Source organism: Malania oleifera, chromosome 7 (assembly GCF_029873635.1).
Source record: "Malania oleifera isolate guangnan ecotype guangnan chromosome 7, ASM2987363v1, whole genome shotgun sequence".
Taxonomy (NCBI): domain Eukaryota; kingdom Viridiplantae; phylum Streptophyta; class Magnoliopsida; order Santalales; family Ximeniaceae; genus Malania; species Malania oleifera.
Genome location: NC_080423.1, coordinates 87,662,469 through 87,689,884, shown reverse-complemented (window position 1 = coordinate 87,689,884; position 27,416 = coordinate 87,662,469). Strand labels below are relative to the sequence as shown.

Sequence of the window (27,416 nt, the reverse complement as noted above, 5' to 3'; positions counted from 1 at the left end):
GATACTGCAACTTCAGTTCTGCAGTTGTAGCTTCCTGTTGAAGTTCTGGAGCTTTTAAGATCTGGAGTGCTGTTCTGTGCCTGTGTGTGCTGCCTGATTTTGCTGAGTTGCTCTGTTGTCATTTCTGAAGCTTGTGTGTGCTGGTTGTAGCGTATGGAGGTGGTTTTCATGGCCTCTACAAAGAGAGCTTCAACTGAAACTGTTAACGTACCGATCACAGCCATCAAACTGGTTGGATCCTCCCAAGTACCTATTTTGGTCTCAGTTAGCGTGTATATTAATGCGAAAGACAAGTCCAAAAATTTGCTGCATTCTCCTTTATCTTTGGACTCAAAAGGATTATGAAGATTGAATGAAAGAGAATGACATATTGCTTGTGTTTTGTGGAATATCATGGAGCCATGAATTGCTGCGAACATGATGTTTCGGAGAACAGCCTAAGCACATATGAGGTGACTTCGCGAAAGATTCTCACTCAATTAAAATTGAACTTGTGTGTTTGACCTATATGAGAAGTTTTTCAAATATGACAAAGCAGGTAGGTCCATTAATAGGGTACTATAGTGCTTTGAAGGATCTGTTGGTGGAACTTAACACCTATCAACCATGATTAAGAGGTTTGGTCCTGATCTAACCCATCTGTGGTTTGATTCTTGCTAATGATTCTTGTTGGCCCAACAAGGCTTAATCTCGGTTTTGATAATGACAAACAAAGGAATCTAATTGTGCGTTTAAGTGAATTTACAGGTATCATATCTTACAAGCACAATGGTTCACATTTAAGTTTAAAAGCCATGAAGAAAATAAGCTAAATGAAGATTGGCTAGAGCTTGGATTAAAGCTTCAAAACATGAAGACTGTGAGTTTATTTCATGTATAATGTATTAGAAGTCTCATGTAAGTACTCCTCAAGTTTTAAGTTTGTTATGAAGCTCATAGGATAAATTGGACTTAGAGACCTATCTCAATAACTTGGAAAACATTTTTTTAAGGTCCAAATATCTTTTCAAATGAATACATATGATTTCTGGAATAAAAAATAAATGGAAAAATGAATTTCTGAATGTTCGGGCGACCGAGGCTCAAGCTCAGTCGACCGAATGCAGTAAACTGAACAACCTAGTCTGGCATCAGTGAGTTCAGGTGACCGGACAAATGGTTCAGTTGACCGAATGGGTACTATTATTGTTATAATCCCAGACAGTGTTGGTTTGGGCAACCGAACTGAAAGGTCAGTTGACCGAACAGGTTCAGGCGACCTAAAGGCTACTGCCTGTTTGAAATTCATATTTTTAATTGGTTTGGGCGACCGAACTACCAGTTCAGTCAAACGAAGTGCGCGATTTCTTTCTGTTTTCAAAAGATATTTTTTTCCAAAATTTGGGCAAACAGTCAAAATTCAAACCCAACTATTTAAGGGTAATGCTAATCGTGTTAGGGCAATCCAATCGCACAAAAACTCATTGATTTCATCCTTCAAAAGCTACTGTGTGCTGTTCTTCATTGTTGCAAATAATTTCTGGTTTTGTTCTTCATCCTTCAATCCAGAAAACCCAGAAAAGTTATTGAGCTTCATAGCATCTTATCTTTGAGAGTATACTAGTGATTTTAACTTGTACAAATTCGCTATTTTGAGAGAGTTTCTTATTGTACAAAAATCTGCTGCTGATTTTGATTGTAAACAAATGATTTGGGTGAGAATCGTTGCCAAGCAAGATGGTGTTCTTGCTTGAGAGGTGCTCCACCTATTGAAAGGAGAGAGGTGCTCCACCTATTGAAAGGAGAGAAGTACTCCACCTATTGAACGGAGAGAGTTAGTAAAATCCTTACAGCGGGTTGCTTGAGGCAAGGACGTAGGCACGTTGCCGAACCTTGTAAAAAATCTTGGTGTCATTCTTATCCCCTATCTCTTAACTTTCTTGCACTTATATATTGATATTCATCTGCTGTGAATGATATATTGTGAGTTGGGAATGGTATGAATGTTTAGTTTGATTTGTGGATGTTTTGAATGATCTAAATATCTATTGTGATCAAACACTGCTGAAGCTGAAAATTCAGACTTAGTTGAATCTGCTGGGATTGATTGATATTGATTGATTAATTGTTCAAATACAAGAATAAATATTTGTATGGTTAAACTTCTTATTATCAATATTAATCTGCTGGAAAAATAATAAACCTTGTGGTTTGATTTCATATTTAGGATTGTTGATTGGTATAATTGTTTGTTGATATGTTTCTGTGGTGATTAAAATATTTAAGGGGGCGTGATAATTAAGTTTTAAAATTAATCAAGCTTTTATGCATTAAAATTATAAAATACCCAATTCACCCCCTTCTTGGGATTACACCTTCACTTTCAATTGGTATCAGAGCATAAGTTGCAATATATCCTAATAGGTAGTTGCACAAAGATCACAATGACAAACCCAGGTGTGTCTCCATTCAGTGAAGGACAATCCTCTACTAGACCCGCAATCTTTTGCGTTGTAAATTACTCCTCCTGGAAACAAAGAATGCGAATATTTTTACAAATGATGGATTGGAGAGTTTGGAGAGTTGTAGTCCAAGGAAACTATGTTCCGACTAAAGTCACTAAAAACAAGGAAATTCCTAAGGAAGAAAACGAAATCAATGAGGCTGACATGAAACAAATGCAAATAAACTCTAGTGCAATGAATGCCTTGTATTGTACATTAGACGCAAACGAGTTTATAGGATAATGGGCTAGAAATAACCTATGAGGGAACCATAGATGTTAGGGATAGCCGAATAGACATGCTTATTAGTGAGTATGAAGCCTTCAGGATGAACCTAGAAGAATCTATATCGAGTATGTATACTAGGTTCACCCACATTATAAGTTCCCTAAGCGCACGTGGGAAAAACTACCCAACATATGAAATGATTAGGAAAATCCTTAGAGGACTTCCATCTGTTTGGGAACCCAAGGCCACAACTATAACTGAAGGTAGAAACCTAAAAGCTATAACCTTAGACGAACTCATTGGGTCACTTCTCACGTACGAGATGACTATTAATGAAAGAACAACTGAAGTTGGCAAAGTTAAGAAATCCATCGCACTTAAAGCTTCCAAAGAAAACTCTAGTGATGATGAAGATGAAGAGATGGATGAAGAAGACCTAGCCCTAATCACAAGATGACTGGGTAGATTTTTCAAAAAGAGTAAAAAATTTACTAAGAAATTTCAAGGATCTAAAATGGACAAAGGAGAAACAAGCAGGAAAGAAACTAAAGCAGAACCTCCAACATGCTATAATTGCAAAGAGGTAGGTCACATTAAACCCGACTATCCACAGCTTAAGAAAGAGTCTAAGAAGAAAAAGAAGCAGGCAATGAAGGCCACAACTTGGGATGACTCCAGCTCAAGTAGTTCGGAAAGCGACTCGAGTGATCAGGAGGTGACAAACTTCTGTCTCATGGCGTTAAATGATGAGGTAAATTCTTATTCAAACTCCTTCATTGCCTCTAGTGATGAATCTTGCAATCAATCTTGTGATAGAATGCCATCATACATTGAATTGCAAATTGAATTATTCGAATTGCATAAAGCTTTGTTAGGGTGTCCAAAAGAAACACCACACTAAAAAGCAAGAATGACATGTTAATGAACAAATTAGAGTCAATTCACTTTGTTGAAATAGAAAAAGACTCATATATTGCTGAACTAGAGAGTAAGACTAACAAGATGTCAAAAGAACTAGAGAACTTGAAATCACAAGTCACTTGTGAAAATGATAAAGATTTAAAGGTAACTAATCTAGAAAGAAAGGTAGAAGATCAGTTGAAAATAATCTACAACTTCACAAGAGGAAAAGAAAATTTTGACAAACTAGTTGGGTCTCAAAAGATGTCTTTAGACAAAGAAGGCATTGGATTTAATGGAATACAAAATAGGAGGAAAAAGAACTTCTACATAGGCTATTTTGTAAAAGAATCTAAAAACTATGCTAGCACTTCCTCAAACAATGCCTACACACATACTACATGTTTCTTATGTAAAGAAAAGGGTCATGTAAAATTTGAGTGCCCATTTAAAAGAAAGCATGTTAAAACTAAAAAGGTTTGGAAAGTCAAAGAAACCTCTAAATCCGCTGCTGATTTTGATTGTAAACAGATGATTTGGGTGAGAATTGTTGCCAAGCAAGAGGGTGTTCTTGCTTGAGAGGTGCTCCACCTATTGAAAGGAGAGAGGTGCTCCACCCACTGAAAGGAGAGAGGGTACTCCACCTATTGAACGGAGAGAGTTAATAAAATCCTCATAGCGGGTTGCTTGAGGCAAGGACGTAGGCATGTTGCCGAACCTTGTAAAAAATCTCGGTGTCATTCTTATCCCTTATCTCTTAAGTTTCTTGCACTTATATATTGATATTCATCTGCTGTGAATGATATATTGTGAGTTGGGAATGGTATGAATGTTTGTTTGATTTTTGGATGTTTTGAATGATCTAAATATCTATTGTGATCAAACACTGCTGTGGCTGAAAATTCAGACTTAGTTTAATCTGCTGGGATTGTTTGATATTGATTGATTAATTGTTCAAGTACAAGAATAAATATATGTATGGTTAAACTCCTTATTAAATATTAATCTGCTGGAAAAATATTAAACCTTGTGGTTTGATTTCATATTTAGGATTGTTCATTGATTAGTTTCCGTGGTGATTAAAATATTTAAGGGGACATGATAAATAAGTTTTAAAATTAATCAAGCTTCTGTGCATTAAAATTTTAAAATACCCAATTCACCCCCCTCTTAGGATTATACCTTCACTTTCAATTCCAATCATCCATGAATGAAGTATGTGCTAGAATTGAATGTATCACCAAAGATGGTTTTTAGTCTTCTTCTCATGTTTCTTCCCATGATAGTTCAACCATGGCTTGCATTACCTCCAACTATGGTATGGGATGTGTTCAAGGATGAGGACGGGGTTTGGAAAGTTTTCATGGCAGATGTAGTGTATCAAGATGAGTAGTTTGTTGTGGCAATTTCACACTGGCACACATTGTGGTAAGGAAAACTATAATATTGATCACTCTTTGGGATATCCATGAGAAATTGTCTTAGGCCAATAAGTCTCTTGCCTAAAGTGATTCCAGTGTTGAAACTTCAAGTGCAGTTGGCCACTCTACTTGGGAAATTGAGAACATCACCTACCGTGTCTTGAGGGGAGTATAGCAATCTTGTTTGCATGATTCAACAACTCCAGAATAAGTCTTTTACATCTAATGCTATCATTGCTTTTTCAAGTATGTTCAGGTTTCTTGCCTCTTCATTAGCTTCACCCTGGGTTATTGATTTTGGTGCCTCCTCGCATATGACGAGTAATCCTAATCTATTTCAGTCATTCAAACCCACTACTTTACATGGCAGCTCAGAAGCTGCAGGCATTATTGCTGGCAGCAACTAGAAGCAAGTGCTGGCAAGAACAGGAAATAGTCATTGAAGACCAATCAAAATCGCTGTCAACTGATACAAGGTTGCAAGTAGGCAACAATCATGAACACACAGGCATTAAAGCAGCATCATCATGCCACGACCAGCTGGTGAACATCTGAACAGCACCAGCAGTATACCCAAGACACAATATAACTGCTTCACATCAGCAAACCACACAAACACACACAGCATCCTGCCAAGGATGCTGCATAGCCAAACCAAAATGAAAAGTAACCCAAAAGGAGTCTCACACCAATGAGAAAATTAGATTTGAGAACTAAATAGGGGAAGATAATGAGAGAAGACAAAACAGATTGTCCGAGAAACAGCTCAGATAAATCAGATTTAGGGGAGATTAATGCTCTGTACCATATTGTAAAGTTAGGGATGGAGCAGAAAAGAATAGAGAAAGAGAAAAGAAGAAAAGAAGAAAGCAAGACGAAAAAAGAAAAAAAGAGGTGGCAGTTTCTTGGAGCCTTACATACAGCTCCAGGTCTGCCTTCTTATATGTTAATAAGAATAAAAGACTTAAAAGGAAAAAAAATGACTCCCACAATCTAATTACTAAAATAACATATTTTCTTCTAACAATTTAGTTTTCCAACATGGCTCCTATACTCTATGTTAGGATCCTGGAGTTTTATTGGGAAGATACTTCATTTTTCAAATCCATAGCAGTCTTAACTGGACTGTCTCTAAAGTCCAGACATCCTAACCCCCTTAAGCAAATGTAGAACATACTTAGAATTGAGAAAGAGAAACTCCTTGGCAAGATCTCACTACCCGCAAGAAAATATCTATGCTTTTCCAAATCTTTTGTTTGCAGCCCATGTTGAAGAAAATCTTTCAAACTCTGAATGCCCATCTCATCACCTCTTGTTAGAGCCATGTCATCTACATATATACTGGGATGTGCTAACCAGCCTCAGATCTGCAGCTGAAAACACTATGATAAAGTGCAGAAGTTCTCCATTTCACAACCTTTATAGTAATTTAATGGTTGTTATGGGCTGCTAGAGAGTGCTGCGGGCCACTACATTATTAGACTGTTTTTGCATTCTATAGTAGGTTTTTGAGTCCCCTTCTTTTGCATTTTTTTCACTTTTTTTCCTATTTAAAAGCCTAGAAAGTCATTGGTTTGTTTAATAAGTAATATTCTTTAAAAATTAGTGTTAGGTTCATTTTTTTTTATATTTAGTAAAAAATAATTAGCAGTTAAACACATTTTTTTTTCCACGTTAAAGTAACATACATATTTGCATATTGTGAGTTCGATATTATTTTTATATATTCTCACACCTATTTGGAGATAAAACATGTTCTATTTTTATGAATTTATGTTCTCGTTTGAAATAAGAACATTCTATATTTTATATTTGGTTTTATTTATGATTCCTTAGTTTAAACTTTAGTTATAATCTATATAGTAGTGAAAAGTAGCAAGTTTGTCCTTCTTTTGGCCATCTTGTGGCTACAAATAATTAGTATTTGGTCTAATGAATGTTTTATGTCTAATTTTATGGGATAAATGAGCAGGTTGAGCTTCAATCCCATGGTAATGCCAATGTGAGGGAGAAGGATGCAATATTTAATTACCGAAGGAAGTATCTTCCAACCCAACAGGTATGGATCACCGAAATATTTTTCATTTGGATTTTTTTCGCTGTAACCCTCAAAATTTTCTGTTCATTATAAAAATTAATACTGCAAGAAATCATCTGCAACCATTTGCTAAGTTCTTGCCAGCCATTTTCTGTTTTTTTATGTTTTGATTGAGGCTTGTTTGAATTCTCTTTCTCAAAAGCAATATTCTTGAGTTTTCTGACTTCTTTTATTACTCGTGCCTGATTGATTTGGTCCAAAAAAATACAATCATGTTTTTCCAATATTTATCTTACCTATTTTGAAAATTTATGTGTACTTTATAGGTTGCATATCACACACTACCTCGTTTTCCTGTGGATGTAATTAAAAGAATTCGAAGAGGAGCATCATTGTTATTCGAACGACTTGGCCTACGTGATTTTGCTCGAATTGATGGTTGGTTTTTGCCTTCTTCAGTTACTACATTATCTTCAGATAATAAATTTGGAAGCACTGAATCTGGTACCGTAATATTTACTGACATCAACCTGGTAAGATGGGTGCCTAGTTTTCAACTTTTTTTAATTTCTTGTAATGATTTTTCTAGTTGTTTGATTAGTAATTTCTTTCGTATATATCTAGATTAGCGGGATGGAACAGACCAGTTTTTTATTTCAGCAAGCTTCAAAGGTACTTTTGATTCTAGTTATGTGCTGTTGTGAAAGAAAGGATTCAATGTGTGCAAAAGATGATTTTTTATAAAATGCCGTTTTAATATTACAGATGTAGGACTGATTGGAACAAGAGAAAACAGCCAGACAATAAAGAGAAAACAGGAGTAATTAAACAGAAAATAAAAATGAAAAATAAAAATTAAAATAAAAGATAAAACTCGGTTAAGTGGTTAAATTGTAGAGCTGTTAAATCCCTCCTCACCACGTCATTCCAAGTAATTTTCTGTCTACTCTTACCTCTTCTAATACTATTAACAATAACTTGTTTGCTCCTCCTCAATGTGGCAATACTTAGTCTACTTGGCCTACATTTCAAATGCCCAAACCATCTAAGCCCCACCTTTCTTATCTATTCTTCTATTGGTGTAATGCTTAATTTATTGTGAGTATGATTATTCCTTACTTTATCCATTATGGGATCGTTTGGAACCACTTATATTGAAGTACTTCTTTAAAAGAGTACTTGTCTGAAAAAGCACTCATCTATAAGTTGTTTGTGATTACTTATTATAAGTACTTTTTTAGCTAAGTACTTTTTTCAGAAAAAAATATTTTTCAAAAAATACTTATTTTTCTTCTGAAGTACTTTGAAATAAGTGCTTATTTAAGCATGAACCAAACACTATTTATTGAGACAAGTACTTAAAGTAAGTAATTTTCTGAAAAAAGTACATATTTTTTATTATGTTTGAAATGGGGGCTTAATGTTACACCACTCATCCACCAAGGTCTTAAATTTCGATTTTGACTCAAATTTCAAAGCTCCAAAAGTACGGAAATTTCGATATCAATTTTGATTTCGATTTGAAAAAATCGTGGAAATTAGTAGTAAAGCATGAAATTATTTTATGAAACATTAGAAATAGTTAATAGACATAATAATATAAGTTTTAGGACTAATATATGACAAGTTAAATTCATTTATGTTGTATATGAGGTGGAAAAGTTGTAATATAATGTGTGTATCAAACATATTTATAAAATAGTGTGCATTAAACATATTCTTAGTTAATACAAATGAAATTCGTAAATCATTTAAATATTATTTATTATACAAATAATGATAATTTAGACATGAATGGTTAGCTAAAATTTTGTTGTAAGTATATTTTTTCATATAATTTCAAAAGCTGTCGTAATAATTGTTTTGTTTCAATAAAAAAAAAAAAAAAAAAATTAAGAGTGGAATTTCACTTCACTCCTAAACATCTCATTTGAATTCCGAGGAAATTTCATTTAATCGTTAAAGCTTTCGACAAGTTTCGCTACAATTTTGAGATTTCCACAAATTTCGGATAATTCATTGAAATTTTGACAAAAATTATGTAAAACGGAAATTGACTGCCATTTCGATTTTGAGGGTAACTGAAATTAGAAATTTCGACAATTTTGTGAAATTTAAGACTATGCCTACAACAATCAAAAGTTGGCAAAGAGGTCTCATCAACCTAGGCAATTATATAAAATGGTGCGTGTGGCCGGCCTTTAGATTTAACCTCTTTAAGACTGACTTTATCTCCACACTTGAAATAAGTATAGAAGATAATGATTGCTTCCACGCCTCAAAAGTTTGCAGGGATGGCCACTGGCATTAAGACAAGCATTAAGATCCTCTTCCTCATTCTTGGTGTTAAAAGAGTCGGAAGGCTTATAGATGCACTTGTTGCCATTGTCTTGGGGCTGTTATTTTTAAGCTTTGTGGTTAGAGTATGTTAGAAAATATGTTATTTATTTATTTATTTTGGCTTTTATCACAGCCGTTGGATCGTCTCTAAATCCAACGGTTGTATGGTGTCATATATATGTTTGTAAGCCATGGGAAAAAGAGCGTATTGCTTGTCAATTTGTGCAAGGTGAGCTAGAGGGGGCTTTCTCTCTAGGAAGATTTTTTCTTCAGTGGTTGGCAAGGTGAAGGGGTGTACAAGGGATTTGGGATCGGGGAGAGTTTGATTAGATCTTGTACTGCCATCGTTTCATAGTAGATTTTTGTCCAGATGCACGCTCCGTGGACGTAGGCAATCTTGTTGAACCACGTAAAATCTCTCGTCTACATTTTCTCTGTGAATGTTGTTTGTGCTATTTATTTTGTTGATCAGAAGATTAAAATCGCTGCATGTCAACAAGTGGTATCAGAGCCAAGTTTCGATTGGGTGCAAATCTGATAGATCAGATCAGATCGAAAGAAATTTTTTGGATAGTTTTTCTGCGGGAGTGCTCAAGACTAGAGCGGTTCGTTCAGATCGGATTGAGGTACGCGGATTCAGATTAGGTATCGGAAAATTATTCCGGAAATTTTTCAATTGAAGGTATGAAAAAAAAAAATTTGAAAGGAAATAATTTTTTTTTTCGCGCATGAAGAACATGATGAACAATGCCAGAATTGGGTGACAAACCCAGATTTAGAATCGGGTCGGGTACGAAACGCAATGGGTTGACACACGAGTCAAGAGGCTGGGTTGCGGGTCAGATCCAAGCGGAACCCGCCGGGTCAAGGTGCGGGTTAGCATCTAGGTCGGCTAGAACACGTGTGGGTTGCACGTGCAGTGGATCAGGGATCCGGGTCAAGCAGAACAGGTCAGGTCGAGGCACGGATCCTCCCCGTGGAGTGCTTTCGTCACGCTGACGTCGTCCTGACAGGTGTTGACATCAGAGGAGAGAGAAAAAAAAAAGGAGAAAGAATTTTTTTTTTTTAAATGGCGAGTACTTCGACGACCAAGTTTGAGGTGGAGCCCTTTAATGGAAAAAATAATTTCAGTTTGTGGCAAAGCATTGTGAAGGATGTGTTGGTCCAATAGGGACTGATTAAGGCACTGTATGAGAAAGACAAGAAGCTAGAGAACATGTTAGATGATCAGTGGGAGGAGCTGGAAATGAAAGCGGTAAGTACCACTCGCTTAAGTTTAGTTCCAGAAATTAAATACAGTGTGTTGAATGAAACATTACCAGTTGAGCTTTGGAAAAAATTGGAGAATATTTATATGTCCAAGTCCTTAGTTAATAGACTGTATTTGAAGAAACAATTGTATCAGTTGAGGATGACCGAGGGCACAGAAGTCAGAGACCACCTCAATTATTTCAATAAAATAATCACGCAGTTGCTGAGTATTGAGGTAAAAATTGAGGAGGAAGATAAAACATTGATTTTGTTGTATTTGCTTCTCAGTTCACTTGATATTTTGAAAACCACACTATTGTTAGGTAAGGAGACTCTTACATTTGATGAGGTGACTACTGCCATTCTGAATAGTGAGAATTTTCACAAACCATATTATCCAGGACATGGAGAAGGGTTGGTGGCTAAGGGCGAGTCTAGCCAACAACGGGGCAGGAGTTCTAGCAGGGGTAATTGGAATTGAGGAAAATCTCAATCCAAGTCTAGGGGTAAGAATGGGAACTGGAGGTGTGGTTGTTTTTATCGTGGGAAAGAGGGGCATATGAAGGACTGTTTAAGGAGGAAAAGAGATTTAGAGGAAAAGAATAAGAAGAAGACTGAGCAGGCTACTGTAATGGAGAGCAGTTCATTAGTTTTTGATGGGGATCTTTTGGCTATTACTACAGGTTCCAGTTACTTAGCCAATACCTGGACTTTGGATTCGGCGTGCTTATATCATGTGTCCATATAGGGACTGGTTTGACTCCTATGAACCAATCTCTGGAGGGATGGGGTTGATGGGTAATGATGCTTTCTGTGGTATTCTTGGTATTGGAACGATCAAAATCAGGATGTTTGATGGTGTGGTTAGAACCATCAGGGATGTGAGGCATGTTCCAGATCTGAAAAAGAATCTAATTTCCTTGGGCTTTTTTGGACAGTAATGGTTTCTCTTTTTCAGCTAGGGATGGTGTGCTAAAAGTGGCTAGAGGTTCACTGGTAGTAATGAAGGGTCATCTAAGGAACAATTTGTACACTCTGGTGGATAACACAGTGACAGGTGGAGCTGCGTCTAGTACCTCTTCAGATACAAATACAGATTATACTACTCTGTGGCATATGAGGCTGGGTCACATGAGTGAGCGTGGTTTGTAGGGGTTGCACAGGCGGAACTTACTGGGAGGTAATTCTTGTTGTAAGCTTAAGTTCTGTAAATACTGTTTGTTTGGTAAACAACACAGGGTGAGTTTTAGAACAGGAAAGCATACGAGCAAGGAGGTGCTGGTGTACATTCATTCAGATGTATGGGGTCTAGTACAGGTACAGTCTCACAGTGGTGCTATTTATTTTTTCTCATTTATTGATGACTTTTTCAGGAAAGTTTGGGTGTATTTTTTGAAGCACAGGAGTAAGGTATTCAGTAAGTTCAGGGAATGGAAAGCTCAGGTAGAGAAGCAAACAGGGAAACAGGTGAAGTTTCTGAGATCTAACAATGGACTAGAGTACAGAAACAACCAGTTAATTGACTTCTGTAAGGAAGAGGGGATCACTAGGCACTATACAGTTCCACATGGGCCACAGCAGCAGAATGGGGTTGCTGAAAGGATGAACAGAACATTACTAGAGAGGGCAAGATGTATGAGGATTTAGGCTAATTTGCCTGAGTCATTATGGGCTAAAGCAGTGAGTATGGCATGCTACTTGGTAAACAGGTCTCCTTTTGCAGCTATTGACGCAAAGATTCCCGAGGAGGTATGGATAGGTAAGCTAGTAGATTACTTTGTGTTGAGAATATTTGGTTGTCCATCATATGTGCATGTGTAGGAATAGGAAAGATCAAAGTTGGACTCTAAGTCCAAACCGTGCGTATTTCTTGGTTTCCAAGAAGGAGTGAAGGGATACCGGTTGTGGGACCCTATGGCATGGAAGGTGGTCATTAGCAGGGATGTGGTCTTCGATGAGGAAGCCATGTTGAAGGAGAATGCTGATAAGAAGGTGGAGTCTGATTCAGCGGGAGTACCTATTCAGGTGGAACTGGACAGTATTCAGAATTCAGGTATGGGTAATACTCACACTACTGTTGTTGATTCTGTTGCACAAGATACAGCGAGACAGGCTATAGTTCCTCAGGAAATTTCTTAGACAGGTGATAGACATGAGTCTACAGGGCTAACCACTGGTAGAGAAAGGAGGAATGTTAAGCCTCCAGTTAGGTATGGGTTTGAGGACTTAGTTTCATTTGCTCTGATTACTAGTAGTGGAGATCCTTCTGATTTTCAGGAAGCAGTTCAGAGTTCTTAACGAAATAGTTGGCTTGGAGCCATGGTTGAGGAGATTGAGTCTCTTCATAAGAATCACATTTGGGTGTTGGTTCAGAAGCCTAAGGATAGGAAGTTGATTGGTTGTAAGTGGGTTTTCACGAAGAAAGAACCTACTTCAGAATCAGAAGGGATAAAATATAAGGTCAGGTTAGTAGCAAAAGGATACAAACAGGAAGAAGGTATAGATTATAATGAAATCTTTTCCCCTTTTGTAAAGCATGCTTCTATTAGATCCTTGTTTGCATTGGTTGCCATGCATGATTTAGGTTTGGAACATATGAATGTAAAGACAACTTTCCTTATGGTGAGTTGGAAGAAGATATCTTTGTGGAGCAACTAGAGGGGTTTGTGGAACAAAGTAAAGAATACCTGGTATTAAGTTGAATAGGTCTCTTTATGGTTTAAAGCAATCCCCTAAGCAATGGTATAAGAGGTTTGATTCTTATATATTGAGGATTGGTTATGTTAGAAGCAGTTATGAAAGTTGTGTTTACTTCAGATTGCTTAACAGTGGTGTATATGTGATCCCTATGTTATATGTGGATGACATGTTGATTGCCTCCAACAATACTGATGAGTTGAATGTGTTGAAAGCTAGGTTACAGGATGAGTTTGAGATGAAAGATCTTGGTGCAGTTAAAAAGATCCTTGGCATGGAAATCAGGAGGGACAGACAACAAAAAGAGCTGTGGTTGTCACAGGGTAAGTATATTGAGAAGGTGTTGGAAAGGTTAAATATGGATAAGGCTAAATCGGTAAGTACACCTCTAGCTGCTCATTTTCAGTTGTCTGCTAAACTGTGTCCTTCTACTGATGAGGATAAGTTGGATATGTCTAGTGTGCCTTATGTTAGTGTAGTAGGGAGTCTGATGTATGCTATGGTATGTAGTAGACTAGACTTGTCATATGCAATTAGTTTGGTAAGCAAATATATGGCTAATCTAGGTAGAATGCATTGGAATGCGGTGAAATGGATTTTTAGATATTTGCGTGGCACTTCTGATTATGGTATCTTGTTTGACAGTACTGATGATTATAATATTCAGGGCTATGTGAACACCGATTATGCAGGTGATTTGGATAAGAGGAGGTCTACTTCTGGTTTCATTTTTACCATGGCTGGTGGTTCCATTAGTTGGAAGGCTATGTTGCAACCTACTACAACTTTGTCTACTACAGAAGCTGAATACATAGCTTTGGCAGAGGCAGGTAAGGAGGCTTTGTGGTTAACTGGATTGATTCAGAAATTTGGTGTTATGCAAGATAGGTTACACGCATTCTGTGATAGTCAGAGTGCGATCCACTTGGCAAGGAATCAAATCTACCACTCTCGCATGAAGCATAGTGACGTGCGGTACCATTATGTTAGATGTTGGGTTGAAAGTGGTAAGTTCCAGTTATTGAAGATCCACACAGATGGAAATGCTGTAGATATGCTCTCGAAGCTTGTTACATTAGTTCAGTTCAAGTGCTGTCTGGACTTAGTTAATGTAGTCTCTTGTTGATTGTTGACAGAGCATCCCAAAGCGCAGGGATGGAATGTTGTGCTTGGCTGTGATTAAAAGCCAAGGTGGAGATTGTTAAAATATATATATATATATATATATATATTATTTTTATTTATTGTGGCTTTTATCACAGCCGTTGGATCATCTCTAAATCCAACGGTTGTGTGGTGTCATATATATTTTTGTAAGCCATGGGAAAAAGAGTGTATTGCTTGTCATTTTGTGCAAGGTGAGCTAGAGGGGGCTTTCTCTCTAGGAAGGTTTTTTCTTCACTGGTTGGTGAGGTGAAGGGGTGTACCGGGGATCTGGGATCGGGGAGAGAGTGATCAGATCTTGTACTGCCATCATTTCATAGTGGATTTTTCTCCAGGTGCACGCTCTGTGGACGTAGGCAATCTTGCCGAACTATGTAAAATCTCTCGTCTACATTTTTTCTGTGAATGTTCTTTGTGCTATTTATTTTGTTGATCGGAAGATTAAAATCGCTGCGCGTCAACAAGTACAAGAAGGGCATTGTTTGACTTTCTGTCCTTGAGCATGAAAGTGATGAAAGTAATGGATGCATTAACTGTTTGTGAAAGACAAGATCTAACTTTAACTCTAGAAGTGGATGGACATTGATTGAAACTTCGAATAACCACTAAAGTTGATGATGTCGGGTTTTAAGAGTTTCTAGATGCAATGGGAACAAATGGAGTCTGTGAACCCACTACTAACCCTCTAACTCTAGAAGTGGATGGGCATTGATTGACACTTTGACTAGCCACTAAAGTAGATGATGCAGGGTTTGAAGAGTTCTAAGATGCAATTGGAAAAAGCGCAGTTTGTGGACCACCCTTGTTATATCAAAGGACATTGACCTAGATTGATCAATTACTCCCTAGTGAGTGTCTTTCCTTTACATGGAAGTCCTATGACATCTCTTTAAATGCAAAGCTATTCCTTTGACATCGCTTTAAATCCAAAGCTTTGATAGGTGTCCTCCAAGGAATTAAGGAAGTTGAATGATACCTCTCTCTTCAACTATTTGCTAGTTTGATAATGAATGCGGAGACAATGTCTACAGGCGCATTGGAAATATCACAACACAATATATTGTGACTTGCCTAAGGTTATACCACTGAACTAGTAGCTCACTCCTTTAATAAGTAGGAACATAGTTCTCTCAGTCTAAGCCTTATCTCTTCCATTGAAATATGGACGCTCTAATGTGCCCTCTATGTCAAACCAAATAGTTTCTCAATATCATTTAGTAAATCTAGTAAGTTTAACCTTTGCAAACTGAACTCAACACTTGTTGGTCATCCAATACCACTTGAAATAATCCCCTACTTCTTGTAGCCAATCTGAGAAGTTGGTGGGACCTAACCTACCATCATAGGAAGGGACATCGACTTTAACTTTCTTTGGAATGTCATGAGTGTACTCTTGCCTAGATTGGGCTTGATCATAAACCATGTGTTAGGGTCTAAGAGTCCTACCAGACCCATTGACAAACCTAGTAAATAGTTAAGGATGCCTCCTCAGGAGACTATTGGTACAACAACCTTGAGAGGAGGACGAATTGAGAGCTGCATATTTTCTTCATAGTGGTTTTGAAAATTCCTCAGTGTGGGTTCACACATGGGAGGAGGATGAATTGAAGGCTGCATATTTTATTCATTGTGGTTTTGAAAATTCCTTAGTGCGCGTTCACATGTGGTGCATCTTGGGGGGCGGGGGAGGAATTGGAGTGTCGATTGGACCTAAATAGATTGGTGAGTAAACATGGTGGATTTAAAACATGGCTATGTATTGTTGGGGATATGGTTTTAAGTGGTGGTAGCGGGTAGCGTAGCATGATGGTAATGAGTATCGGGAAGTAGGTGTTGTGGATGTTACATGGTGGGAAGAGGGTGCAACAACCATTATTTTTTGTATCAAATGCACACAACCTTATCAATATTGGTACATTTTCATGTTTTTAGTCCTTTACTCTTCTTAAAAATATTTGTAATGCATTTTAGATGCGTTAGATCAACCTACCAGCTTTGTTTATTAAGTGTTTACATTTTACATTGGTTTTAAATTTCTATTGATATATTATATAATTCTAGGAAATAAATTAATGAAACAAGATACATTAGCCTGTAATATGATATACTTGAGTAATTAATTGGGTACATATGGTATTTTAAACAAGTTCTATTAGTTTATTGGTTAAAGTAATTAGAATCTAATAAATTTAGATGAACTAGTTATATAGTATAACTAAGATTTGAGCTTACAACATTATAATCATAGAACTCATCATTAAAAAATTGAAGCACTAACAACTTGCACAAGACAAAAACTAGAAAGTAGAGGAGGTTGAAGCTGAACAATATAGAACAAAAATATCAAATTACTAATATTAATGAAATAAATTTTTTTTTTTTAACAAAACATTGTTATCAAATTGTTAATGCCTTTCTTGTGAATACCAAAAAAATAATTATTCTATATCATTGTCATGCTCATCTTCACTGCCTTCTCTTCGTATAGTTGATCTACGAAAGCAAAAAATGAGAGAAGATGAAAGAAAAAGTATAGAATACTAATTTTTGCCATAAGTCTTGTAGTGGACCTGTAATAGTTGTAACAACCAATACATAATGGTTGCGCTCTATAATGGGCAGCTGTTGCATACAGTTGCAGTTTGTAACGGCTGCTATGGCTAAATCTGCAGCATTACATAATGGTTGCAGCTGCTATTTAAAACCATGCTTGGGGATCCACATAGGCCTCTTATATTAGTTTTCAAATGCACTTTTCACATATGGAAAGTTGATCTTAAATTTTTTATGTAAGGGATTGATTGTTTTTAATAGTGTCTTAATATTTTTCTCCATGGTAGCATGTGATACCTTTAAATTTGCAGTGGTCATTATAAATGTGGGGAAAAAAAAAAAAAACTAAGCAGGTAAGCTGTGCTGACATTAAAGACAACTCAAGCTGTGTTCACTGCTTTTGGTGCTTGCAATTAATATGCAAAAATTAATGCCTAGATTCAGGTGCATGTTGTTAAGTTTGGTGTAGTTCTAAAAAAGTACTACCAATTTTTTTGGTTTTTTTTCTGTTTTTGTTTTTCAATATAAGCTCCAATAAAATTGAGTGCTACTCTCAATTCCCAAAGTTGGACCTTGTACCTTTTAGTTGATTTTCTAACATTATACTGTGTTCATCAGGTTGGTGTTTTGGAATTGGAGCAGAACCATTATTTTTATTATTTTGTTGATTGATGTTGCATATACTTATCAGAGGCTAATACCAAAATAAGAATTTATTTTTTCCTTTTTATGCCAATATTGTGCCTTTAATAAAATAAAAAAAAAAAATCTTTTCTGACTTGTCATACTAGGTTGGATTTTCTCATTCAAAAATCCTTCGAAGCATTATACAACGTGCTTGCTCGCGGTTTAGTAGTCTTGCATCATACAGTAATGCATCAAGTCTCCTGCTTAGAAGCTCAAAATTCTCGAAGCATACAAAAGCAGTTCCCAATTGCACAGAAATTCGCAAAATTTTTGTCATTTTTGGAGGTGATACTTCAGAACGACAAGTATCTTTGATGAGTGGAACAAATGTTTGGCTCAATTTGCTAGGATTTGGTGATGTAAGTATATATGTTCAGGTTGATCCTAGTTTAGAAAACATCCAACTTAAATGATGGTTTGTCTATTACAGCACTATTTATTTATCTGAGAATTATTCTTGGTATTTATCAAACTGCTACAGGTGTAGATTGATATCCTATAACCTAACATCTGTTGAAATTTAGCTACTTCAAAGAAATTCTTAACTATGGGATTTTTTTTTGGTGCATTGGTAGGAGTCTTGAAATGTCAGGTGCAACTTTGGGTGGGAGTTCAGAGTGCTTCATGCAAAAATCTTCAAAAGTTAGGACTGTATTCCAAATCACTGGTCTTAGGACTGGACTTGGTGGGACTAGCTCTGGGCAATGACCTCCACATATGGTGCAGGTGTTTAATATTTTCAACTATTGGTTGGGGTACCCATGAGTCAAAAAAATGTTGGGCTAGGGTTTAACATTGATCGCCCAATTCACTCTAGTAGTGGAACTACTGGCAGAAATTTATGATTGTGTATGTTGCTGGTGCAATATTTTTTCCACATAATTCAGCATTACTTTGTACATTTAGCCAATGGATGGCTGTAAATTGCCTGAAATAAAAGGTATTTTGCATAGGTATTATTAAATTTGCATGGAGGTTTTCTTCGTGGCTTAATTTGACAAAACAAGGAACTGGAAAATTACAGGGGAAGGCATTTCTATCCAAGTTTTTCTGAGCAAAAATTTTGAAAAGTTCTGTTACCCCTTCACCTAAAAGCTTAAGGTATTAGGTAGTCAGCTGACAATGTATACGAGCCTTAAAACTTCCCAAAACGTGTAGCCTGATTGCACATGGAGACAAACAAAGGACTAATAACACCCATTATAGGGAATAGGATAATTTTTAACAACCAAACAATAAATGTGGGCATCAAGACTAGAACCCAGGACCTCCTGGCAACAATGGCTTCAATTCCTTGTTAGATTACCATTTCACCTAAACTTTTAATGATGGGGGATATCAAGAGGTCATATATGAGCAAGATTAAGACATTTGGAGATCTTTGTGTTTACCATATGTGTAGGCATAATTTAGGATAATTGAATTTAGTTATAAACATCAGCATTTAGGGATTTTCAATTACGTTTCTGATTAGTGCCTGAAACTCTTGGTTGAGCAGCGAACCCCTGATCCATATCGAGTGCTGGTACTCGCTTTGCTGAATACTTTGTTGCTGGCTTTGAGGAGTTCGGGTCAATTACAGTAGATTGAACCTCTGCATCTGCTCGAATTGAGTTGCATTCTGCTCGTGTGATCCTTGCCTCAATTCCCTGAAGGCATGCCCTGAATGATTTGCTATTATTTTCCCTAAGGAATTTGGTATTATTTTCCAAATTATGCTTACTTATTTAGTATTAGGAGAAAGACTACATAATGATGCATAATATGAGGGACAGATCTGAGAATTAAGCTCTAAATTGAGTCTTGCTTTGATTTTCCCTTTCTCGTTATTTTCCAATTGTATTTTTCTGCTACCTTCTTTTGGTCTTCTCTTAATTTTCTATCATTTTCTTGATGATTCTTTGCTCCCATTCAGCCTTGCATCACTTTAGCTGTTATGTTGTGGGCCCACAATGTAATGAGAACTTCAGAGAAAAAAAAAAAGATAGAATTACAACTGTCTTAATGAGATTAAAATCTTTGATCTTGAATTATTTATATTGCAGCACTAAACTACCAAAAATACAAGAAGATGTTTTGAATGATTGCCATGGTAGCGCGAACAGTGTTATGCTGCAGTGTGTCACGGTCCCCCAGCGGAATAAGGAGGATTTGGGCTCCAACTAATGGAGGCGAATTTTATAGAACAAACCCGTGAGGCCAGTCGGTCTTGGGCCCAGTACCGTTACATTTGGCATCAGAGCCTCCTTAGGGGTATTATCATGTGAGTGGATCCGCCCTGGGGGGTACTATCATGTGAGTGGATGCTACATAGAGGTGTAAGCCACTTTGACTAGGACGTTAGAAATCTGATGAGAGGGCTTGTTGCAGCCTCACATCAGATGTGTACTAAGAAGATTACGTTGACAAGGATGTCAGAAATCAGACGGTAGAGCCTGTCCTAAACTCAGATTGGATGGATGTGTATTAGGGAAATCACGCTTATGAGAACGTCAGAGATTGGACAGGAGATCCTGTCACAGTCCTACATCGGATGTGTACTAGGGAGATCTTGGGCTTAGAAGGAGGGTTTGGGTTCCAACTAAGGGAGGCATCTTTTATAGGACAAACCTGTGAGGCGAGTGGGCCAAAGCAGACAATACCTCATCAGTGTTGGGCCTAGGACCGTTACACTGTGGATCTTGCCAATTGCCTGTTCATTCTAAAACTTTTAATGGCTGTTTTATGAACTCTCTTAACTGAACTGAGCTTTCCAATAAGTTGGCTAGAGTCATTATAGATTTATATTTTACAATTCTATGGATATGAATAACACCCTTATTTTAATGATTTAGCTTTTTTTTTTTCTGCAAACTTCAGTTTGTTCTCAATTCACATGGGTCCTTAATTGGATTGATTATATCTGAGATTGGCAATTTCTGTTGCTACAGCTGGAAGTAACTCCTTGCTTGCTTGCCCCCACAAATGGCAATGCATCTAATACAGACCTGGAAAAGAAGGAATCTGATTTCAGCTCCCGAACAGTCTGGTCATTACCGTAAGAGATATAACTTCACTGTTAGGATACTGTATTTTATTGTTTTGTACGTACATATTCTTACATCTCAGAGAATCTTTTTTTGCATTTGGGTTTGCTTCTGTGGTTTCCATCATGCTTCAAAAATGTAACACTGGCTGCTGAAGAAAATAAAATAGAGATCTTTTGTCCCTTAAAACGCTTCTGCTGATGACTGTAAATTGTTTCAGATATTCTGGAATACCTATACTCAAATCTACCTAATTTTTTATTTCTTTTTGGGTAAACTGGTTGATTCCATTTGTAACTGTACATTTATACTTTACCATTCAATTTTCTCAATTTGAATAGTTAGATCTTAGAGTAAAAGGTTGAACTGTGAAGCTGTTTCACCAGTCATCAGTTATTTTATCCTTTTAAGTCCATTTTACCTTAAATAACACAACAAGAAGAAGAAGCCTAATTCCCACTATGTGTAGTTGACTATATGAATCCGTCCACCAATTCACATGATCAAGGACATTTTCCTCAACTAATTTAACCGTTGTTAATTATTTCCTCACAAAATCATTCCAAGTTAATTTAGGTCTACCAATACCTTTTCTAGTACCATTAACAATAAGTCAATAACTAGCTTGCTCCTCCTCACAGGTGCACTACTTGGTCTATGTTTCAAATGCTCAAACCATCTGAGCTGCCCCTCCCTTGTCTTATCTTTTGCTGGTGTTATTCCTAGCTTGTTGTGAATATGATCAGTTCTTAATTTATCCTTTAATGTTTTAGGACTTATTCATCTAGCGTTTGCATTTCGGAAACTTTTTTACTTTCTAAATATGTTGTTTCTTAGTTATCGAGCATTCTGATCCATATAGTATGGCTTGTCTTATAACCGTCCTATATAACTTTCCTTTCTAATTTCAATGGTATCCTATGATCACGTAATATGCATGAAACACTCCTCCATTTTACCCCGCCTGATTTAACTCTATGTACTATGCTCTCTTCAATTTTTCCCTCAGCTTGCATATCCAAGATATCGAAATCTACTAGTGTTGTTGATTTCTTGATTATCAAGTTTAATCTTATCTTCATTGTTCTTCTAGCTGAAATTACCATTCATATATTCAATCTTGTTTCTACTTATCCTAAAATCTCTTACTTTATTTCAATTTTATGATGTTACACTAGTAATTTAAATTTATTGTTAAGGATTTGCTCTTTTTATTGCTTTTAATTTTATGTACGACATCATTGGTTGGGTTCACTTGGCAAGCTAGAAAGACTAGCTCCCCACTTCAGGGTTTGATCTCGGTTCAATTTCTAGGATGGGGTGTAAATATTTTAAATTTGGCATGATTTATTTAGTTTTTTTTAACCGTGAAAATTATACTTGGTAAAGTGTTAGGTTAAGGAGATATTAATGTCCCTTGGGATTTTTATTTTCGGTTTTCTTAGTTAATGTTTTTTGCTTTTCCTCTTGATGTTACATTTCTTTGACATGTTCCTGCAAAAGGTTTGCTATAGGCAATATTTTGGATGAACGTGTACCTTCTAGGTTGTTTTCTTGGGCACTTGGTGGACAAAATACTAATCAAAGACACTTTATTAGTCATATGATATATATTGTCAGTGACATTGATGAGGATAAGCGAAAGAAGATGCAATCATGTTTATGGTTTTGATGATTTGAAGATGTTCATCATCCTGGGGCCTTGGTATGTTGACCATGACATGTGGACAACAATATTAGTATTGGTCTCATGTTGAACCCTCTTTGTATCATACACACACATGCCACACGTGCAACCAAGATGGAAAATTGACAAGAAACTAAGATTGAATTTGTTGTTCAAGTGTTTAACGTCTAATGGCATCTTGGTTAGCACATGCTTTAGTGAAATTTTGGAATAGAAATGGAACCTTTTGGAGGTTGGATGATGATGTTACCCTCCTCTCAATGCTTCTTTGCTTCGCGACACCCATCCAAACCTCCATACACTACCTCCCTCTAACTTGTTGCGCCAAATATTGTCTCTTCATGTTGATTCCATTAATGAAATCGAACCCTACAATCTCTTAAACCATTTCTCTGCATTATTTTTTCCTTTGATACCAAGACACCTTTGTCGAAAAATTGTTCTTCATTGGATCTTCCCCTCGACCACCAAATGTCCTTTCACTCTAGAAATCGATGGTGTCCCTAACAACATCTTGCTGCCTTCTCACGTCAAAACCCTAAAATCAACCATAAGCTTCTCGAAACTTCATTTTGCGCTAGTAGATAGTAATCATTGTTTGTTTACCAGTATCATCTAGATCCTGTTGCATAACCTAACGACCCTTTCCAACTTGTCACCTTGCCTGTCACAACCCTTGAGTCTTTCTCGTGCTCGATGCAGAAATGGGAGAACATGCTAGATTTAAAACTAAGAAGAAAGTGATTGACCATCAACTAACTTGATGCATTGTCCTATTGCATCATTGAATTTGCAAGCAAGCTTGTCTCCTACATCGTACTGGAAAAGAAAGAGCTTGTTTGGGTGCTGAAGTTGTTGGGGGTGTTAAGTGCTGCCAATTAAGGGGGTGCGGCAAGTCATCACGGAGTTATTACAAAAAAGCAAAGAATAGTATGTCTTTGAAGGTTCTTTAAAATGGTAGAGGCAAGTTTATATGCTTGAAGAAGGATTATAGCAAGAATGTCCTTCATGTATGTATACCTTAAGGGGATTGGAAAAAAGGGTTGAATGGCATCCTTGTTGCCCAGTTGGAGTTATTGTCAACCACTAGAAACTTACAAACAACAGTGGATGTTGGTGATGTTCTGACCGCAGTTCTTTAAACACCCAAAGATCAAAGTATAAAAATGAGAGTACCAACATTTTCTAGAGGCTTTGATTGTACTCCTCCTATGTCAACATGATTAAATGAGCTTCGGCAACAAGGGTGGAGGCTGGGTCAGAAATATCCAGAAATCAAAAGGCTTAGGGAGGTCGGTTAACTAAATTCAAATCTTTTATCCAATATTACCATGTCACGCAAGGGTGGGGATAAAAGGAAAGTTCTCAAATTTGCTGGGGGTTCTTTTGTGGGGCTGATATGCTTGGTTGAAGCTGGGCTGGAATTTCAGAGGCCCAAATTGTTCGGGCGGAAGGAAACCAAGTTGGTATTGGTCATTAAAAGTAAGGCCCATTCCTTAGTAAAGGCATATGTAAAAAAGATCCCAATTCCAGAATTGCAACATCAAAGGTATGCGGTTGAGATGGAGGCAAGCAGACCAAAACAAGCTAACTTGGAAGTTATGGCTGTGCTGATTTCAAAGGACAGTTTGGATCCAAAAGAATTAGTGGCAGCGTGCTCTTTTAAAGAGTCTTCTATGAGCAACATGAAGCAAGTTGATATTTGCAATCAAGACCTGCCTTTTATCGTGACTCCCTTAGAGAAGATGAACATGATATCAAAGTGGATTTGGAAAATGATCTGAGGTATGATTCAAAAGAAGAGATGGGCAGTATGTGCAAATTAGAGAAGGAGCTTCTGGTTGATCAGATGAGAGCTGACTTTGATAGAAAGCTCTATTTTAGAGGTTTGAAGGTTTTAGTGGGGATCTTGAAGAGGATGGGTCAGATAAAGCTGATATTCCAGCAACGAGCTCACAGTGGTTGGAGAGAGATAGTCTTCATTCGGATTTTGATTGTGCACAAGCAGGTATAAATTCTTTAAATGACAATTGTGAGCAAGTTAAAGGTTTGAATGTTGAGGGATCTTTGTCTTCTAGCCCAAGCCATGGACTCAGTTATGTTGCAATTAATTCGGTTGTTCATTCTTGTGGTGTCGGGGTGTGGGGGGAAATCATGCTAGGAAAGTTGATTGTCTTATGGGGGATCCTTGTTCATCTAAAAGTAGTAAAGGTATTCTTCCCTTCCTACCTAACCTCCTTTTCTTGGTAACGCTATGCCATAGGGAGGATTTCACTATGGGGGAGGGCTGTGATTTTAGCTTAAGGGAGATGATAGAGACTGCCTAGACTCGTAAAGACTCCTTGGAAACCTAGGATTGGAATTTGTAGGCCCTTTTGGGAATGTGACAAGGATGGGTTTAAGCCATATGATGTACGAGAGAAGGAAGAAGAAAATCCAGGAGGAGCTTAAGAATTTGGTCTCAATGATTGACTATGGGGGTGGAAAAGGTTTTGGGATGGATGATAAGCGCGTCAGATTATGAAGATAGTAAGTTGGAATGTTGGAGGATTATGGGGTATGAGAAAGAGGAGCTTGATACCGGAGATCTTGGACAAGAATTCTCTTGATACTGCCCTTATCTAGAAAACTAAGTTGGAATTGAAAGATTGGGGGTAGTTAAGATTATCTAGGGTGATTTTTGTTCAAGGGGTATCTTGTTTAATGGGATTCTCAAGCTATTTCTAGAATTGATACTCCGATGGTGTATTTTTTTTTTTCCCTTTTTGTATTATTTGAAGTGAGGGGGTGGGGGTAGTGGTGGGTGTCTTCAATTTACAAGCCCTCTAGACCTACTTTGTGGAGCTTTTTTTGGGAAATCTTTGTTTTATTTTAGGTTTCTGCTCCCCTAGGTGGTAATGGTTGGTGATATTAACGTAGTTAGGTTTCCTAGAGAAAAGAAAGGAGGGGTTAGAACTATCTCGGGACTGCTGAATTTTGATTCATTAACTATCATAGCAGTTTGTGAGACCTTCCTTTGGGGAATGCTTCTTTCACTTGGTTTTTTGGGGGAGGGGGGGTGGGGGGAAGGCTAGGTAGAATAATTAGATTTTTGTTTTATAGTGAGTGGGAGGGTGAATTTCCCAATATTTCCCAAATTGCCCTCACTAGGACTACATCCAATCACTTCCCTATTTTGTTGGACCCTAGTTAGGTGTCGTGGGGTTCTACCCCTTTAAATTTTGAGAATATGTGGTGGAACCATGTGACATATAAGCCTTTTGTAGGGGATTCTTGGGGAGAGGATTTGGAGAGATTTTTTTTGAAGGTTTTAGATTCATGAGGAAATTGTAATGTTTGAAGGAGAAACTGAAAAGTAGGAACAAGGTGTTTGGAGACTTTAGAATTAAAAAGCTTGGTCTTTTGGGTGAGTTGGCATTCTTGGATATAATGGAGGAGACTATTCTCTTGGATAGTGAGAAAGCGTGAAGAGTTTCAATTAAAAATGAGTTGGAAGAGGTATATGTTCAAGAAATGAGGAGCTGGTGGCAAAAGATTAAATTTGAATGGGTTAAAATGGAGATTGTAACTCCTCTTTCTTTCACAGTCTTGCTAATGTGAACAAAAGTTAAAATGTGATTAGCGAGTTGGATGTGGTGGGGTGGGAGGGTCACTAATGAGCATAGTCAAATTGCATCTTTTATTAATGATTTCTTTTGTAATTTGTAATAAGAGGAGGACCGTAATAGGACAATGCTAGAGGGTTTAAAATGGAATCCTATTTTCGATGATCAAATGCATCAGTTAGAGAGACCTTCGATGAGGAGGAAGTGGGGGGGGGGGTACTATCTAGGATGGATAAGGATAAGACTCTATGCCCAGATGGTTTTAACATGTCTTTCTTCCAAGATTGTTGGGGGATTATTAAGGGTGATGTTTGTGGAAATGGGGTTTTGAGTAAGAGCATTAATTCCTCTTTTATAGCTTTAGTGCCTAAAAAACCTAGATCTTCCAAAGTTGAGGATTTTAGACCTATTAGTCTTGTCTCTAGTGTGTATAAGATTATCACTAAAATGTTAGCTAGTAGGTTTTGTGTGGTGCTCAACTATACTATTTTGAGTGCTTAGAGTGCGTTTATGGGGCGGGGGTTTGGGAGACAAATAGTGGATGTTATTTTGGTGGCCAATGAGTTGATGGAGGATATTCGAAGGAATAAAAGGAAGGTGTTCATTTTCAAAGTAGATTTTGATAAAGCTTATGATAATGTGAGTTGGAGCTTCTTGGATAAGGTTTTTGTGAGCGTTGGCATAGTTGGACTATGGGTTGTTTGTCTAAGATGGGGCTTTTGGAGATTGTGAATGTTGAACCCAAATCTTGGTTTATTGCTTTGAGGAGCATTAGACAAGGTGACCCAGTGTCTCCCTTCCTATTTTCACTCTTATACCTAATGTTTGGAGCAGGATGGTGGATAGGGTGATATAGAGGGGGTTGGTCTAGGGGGGGGGGGGGTGGTCGTTTGTCATCTTCAATTTGCTGGCAATACCATTGTCTTCTTGGATGATCATAGCCCATTGTTTAGGAGCATTTCGAGTATTTTTCAAGTTTTGAGAAGGCAATTGAGCTCAAGATTAAAATAGGGAAAAGTGGTTTAGTGGCCTTCAAGGTCTTAAATTTCGATTTCGACTCAAATTTCGAAGCTCCAAAAGTACAAAAATTTCGATTTCGATTTCGATTTGAAAAAAATAACAGAAATTAGTAGTAAAACATGGAATTCTTTGTAAAACTTTAGAAATGGTTAACAAACATAATAATATAAGTTTTAGGACTAATATATTACAAATTAAATACATCTATGCTTTGTAGGAGGTGGAAAAGTTGTAAAATAGAATGTGTATCAAACATACTTGTAAGATAATGTACATTAAACATATTTAGTTAATAAAAATGAAATTCATAAATCAT

General features: G+C 37.1%; 1 protein-coding gene across 3 annotated transcripts in view; it reads left to right on the top strand.

The window, feature by feature from the left end:
* Positions 1-27,416, top strand: part of LOC131160433 (uncharacterized) — a 140,861-nt gene that overhangs the window by 83,394 nt on the left and 30,051 nt on the right. For 2 of the 3 annotated variants that reach the window (XM_058116112.1, XM_058116111.1), the window contains exons 10-14: positions 7,005-7,091; positions 7,397-7,603; positions 7,695-7,742; positions 17,867-18,121; positions 20,693-20,799. In XM_058116112.1, the coding sequence (XP_057972095.1) occupies positions 7,005-7,091; positions 7,397-7,603; positions 7,695-7,742; positions 17,867-18,121; positions 20,693-20,799 (704 nt within the window). The remainder of the gene's footprint in view (positions 1-7,004; positions 7,092-7,396; positions 7,604-7,694; positions 7,743-17,866; positions 18,122-20,692; positions 20,800-27,416) is intronic. The other variant, XM_058116113.1, reaches the window with a different exon arrangement.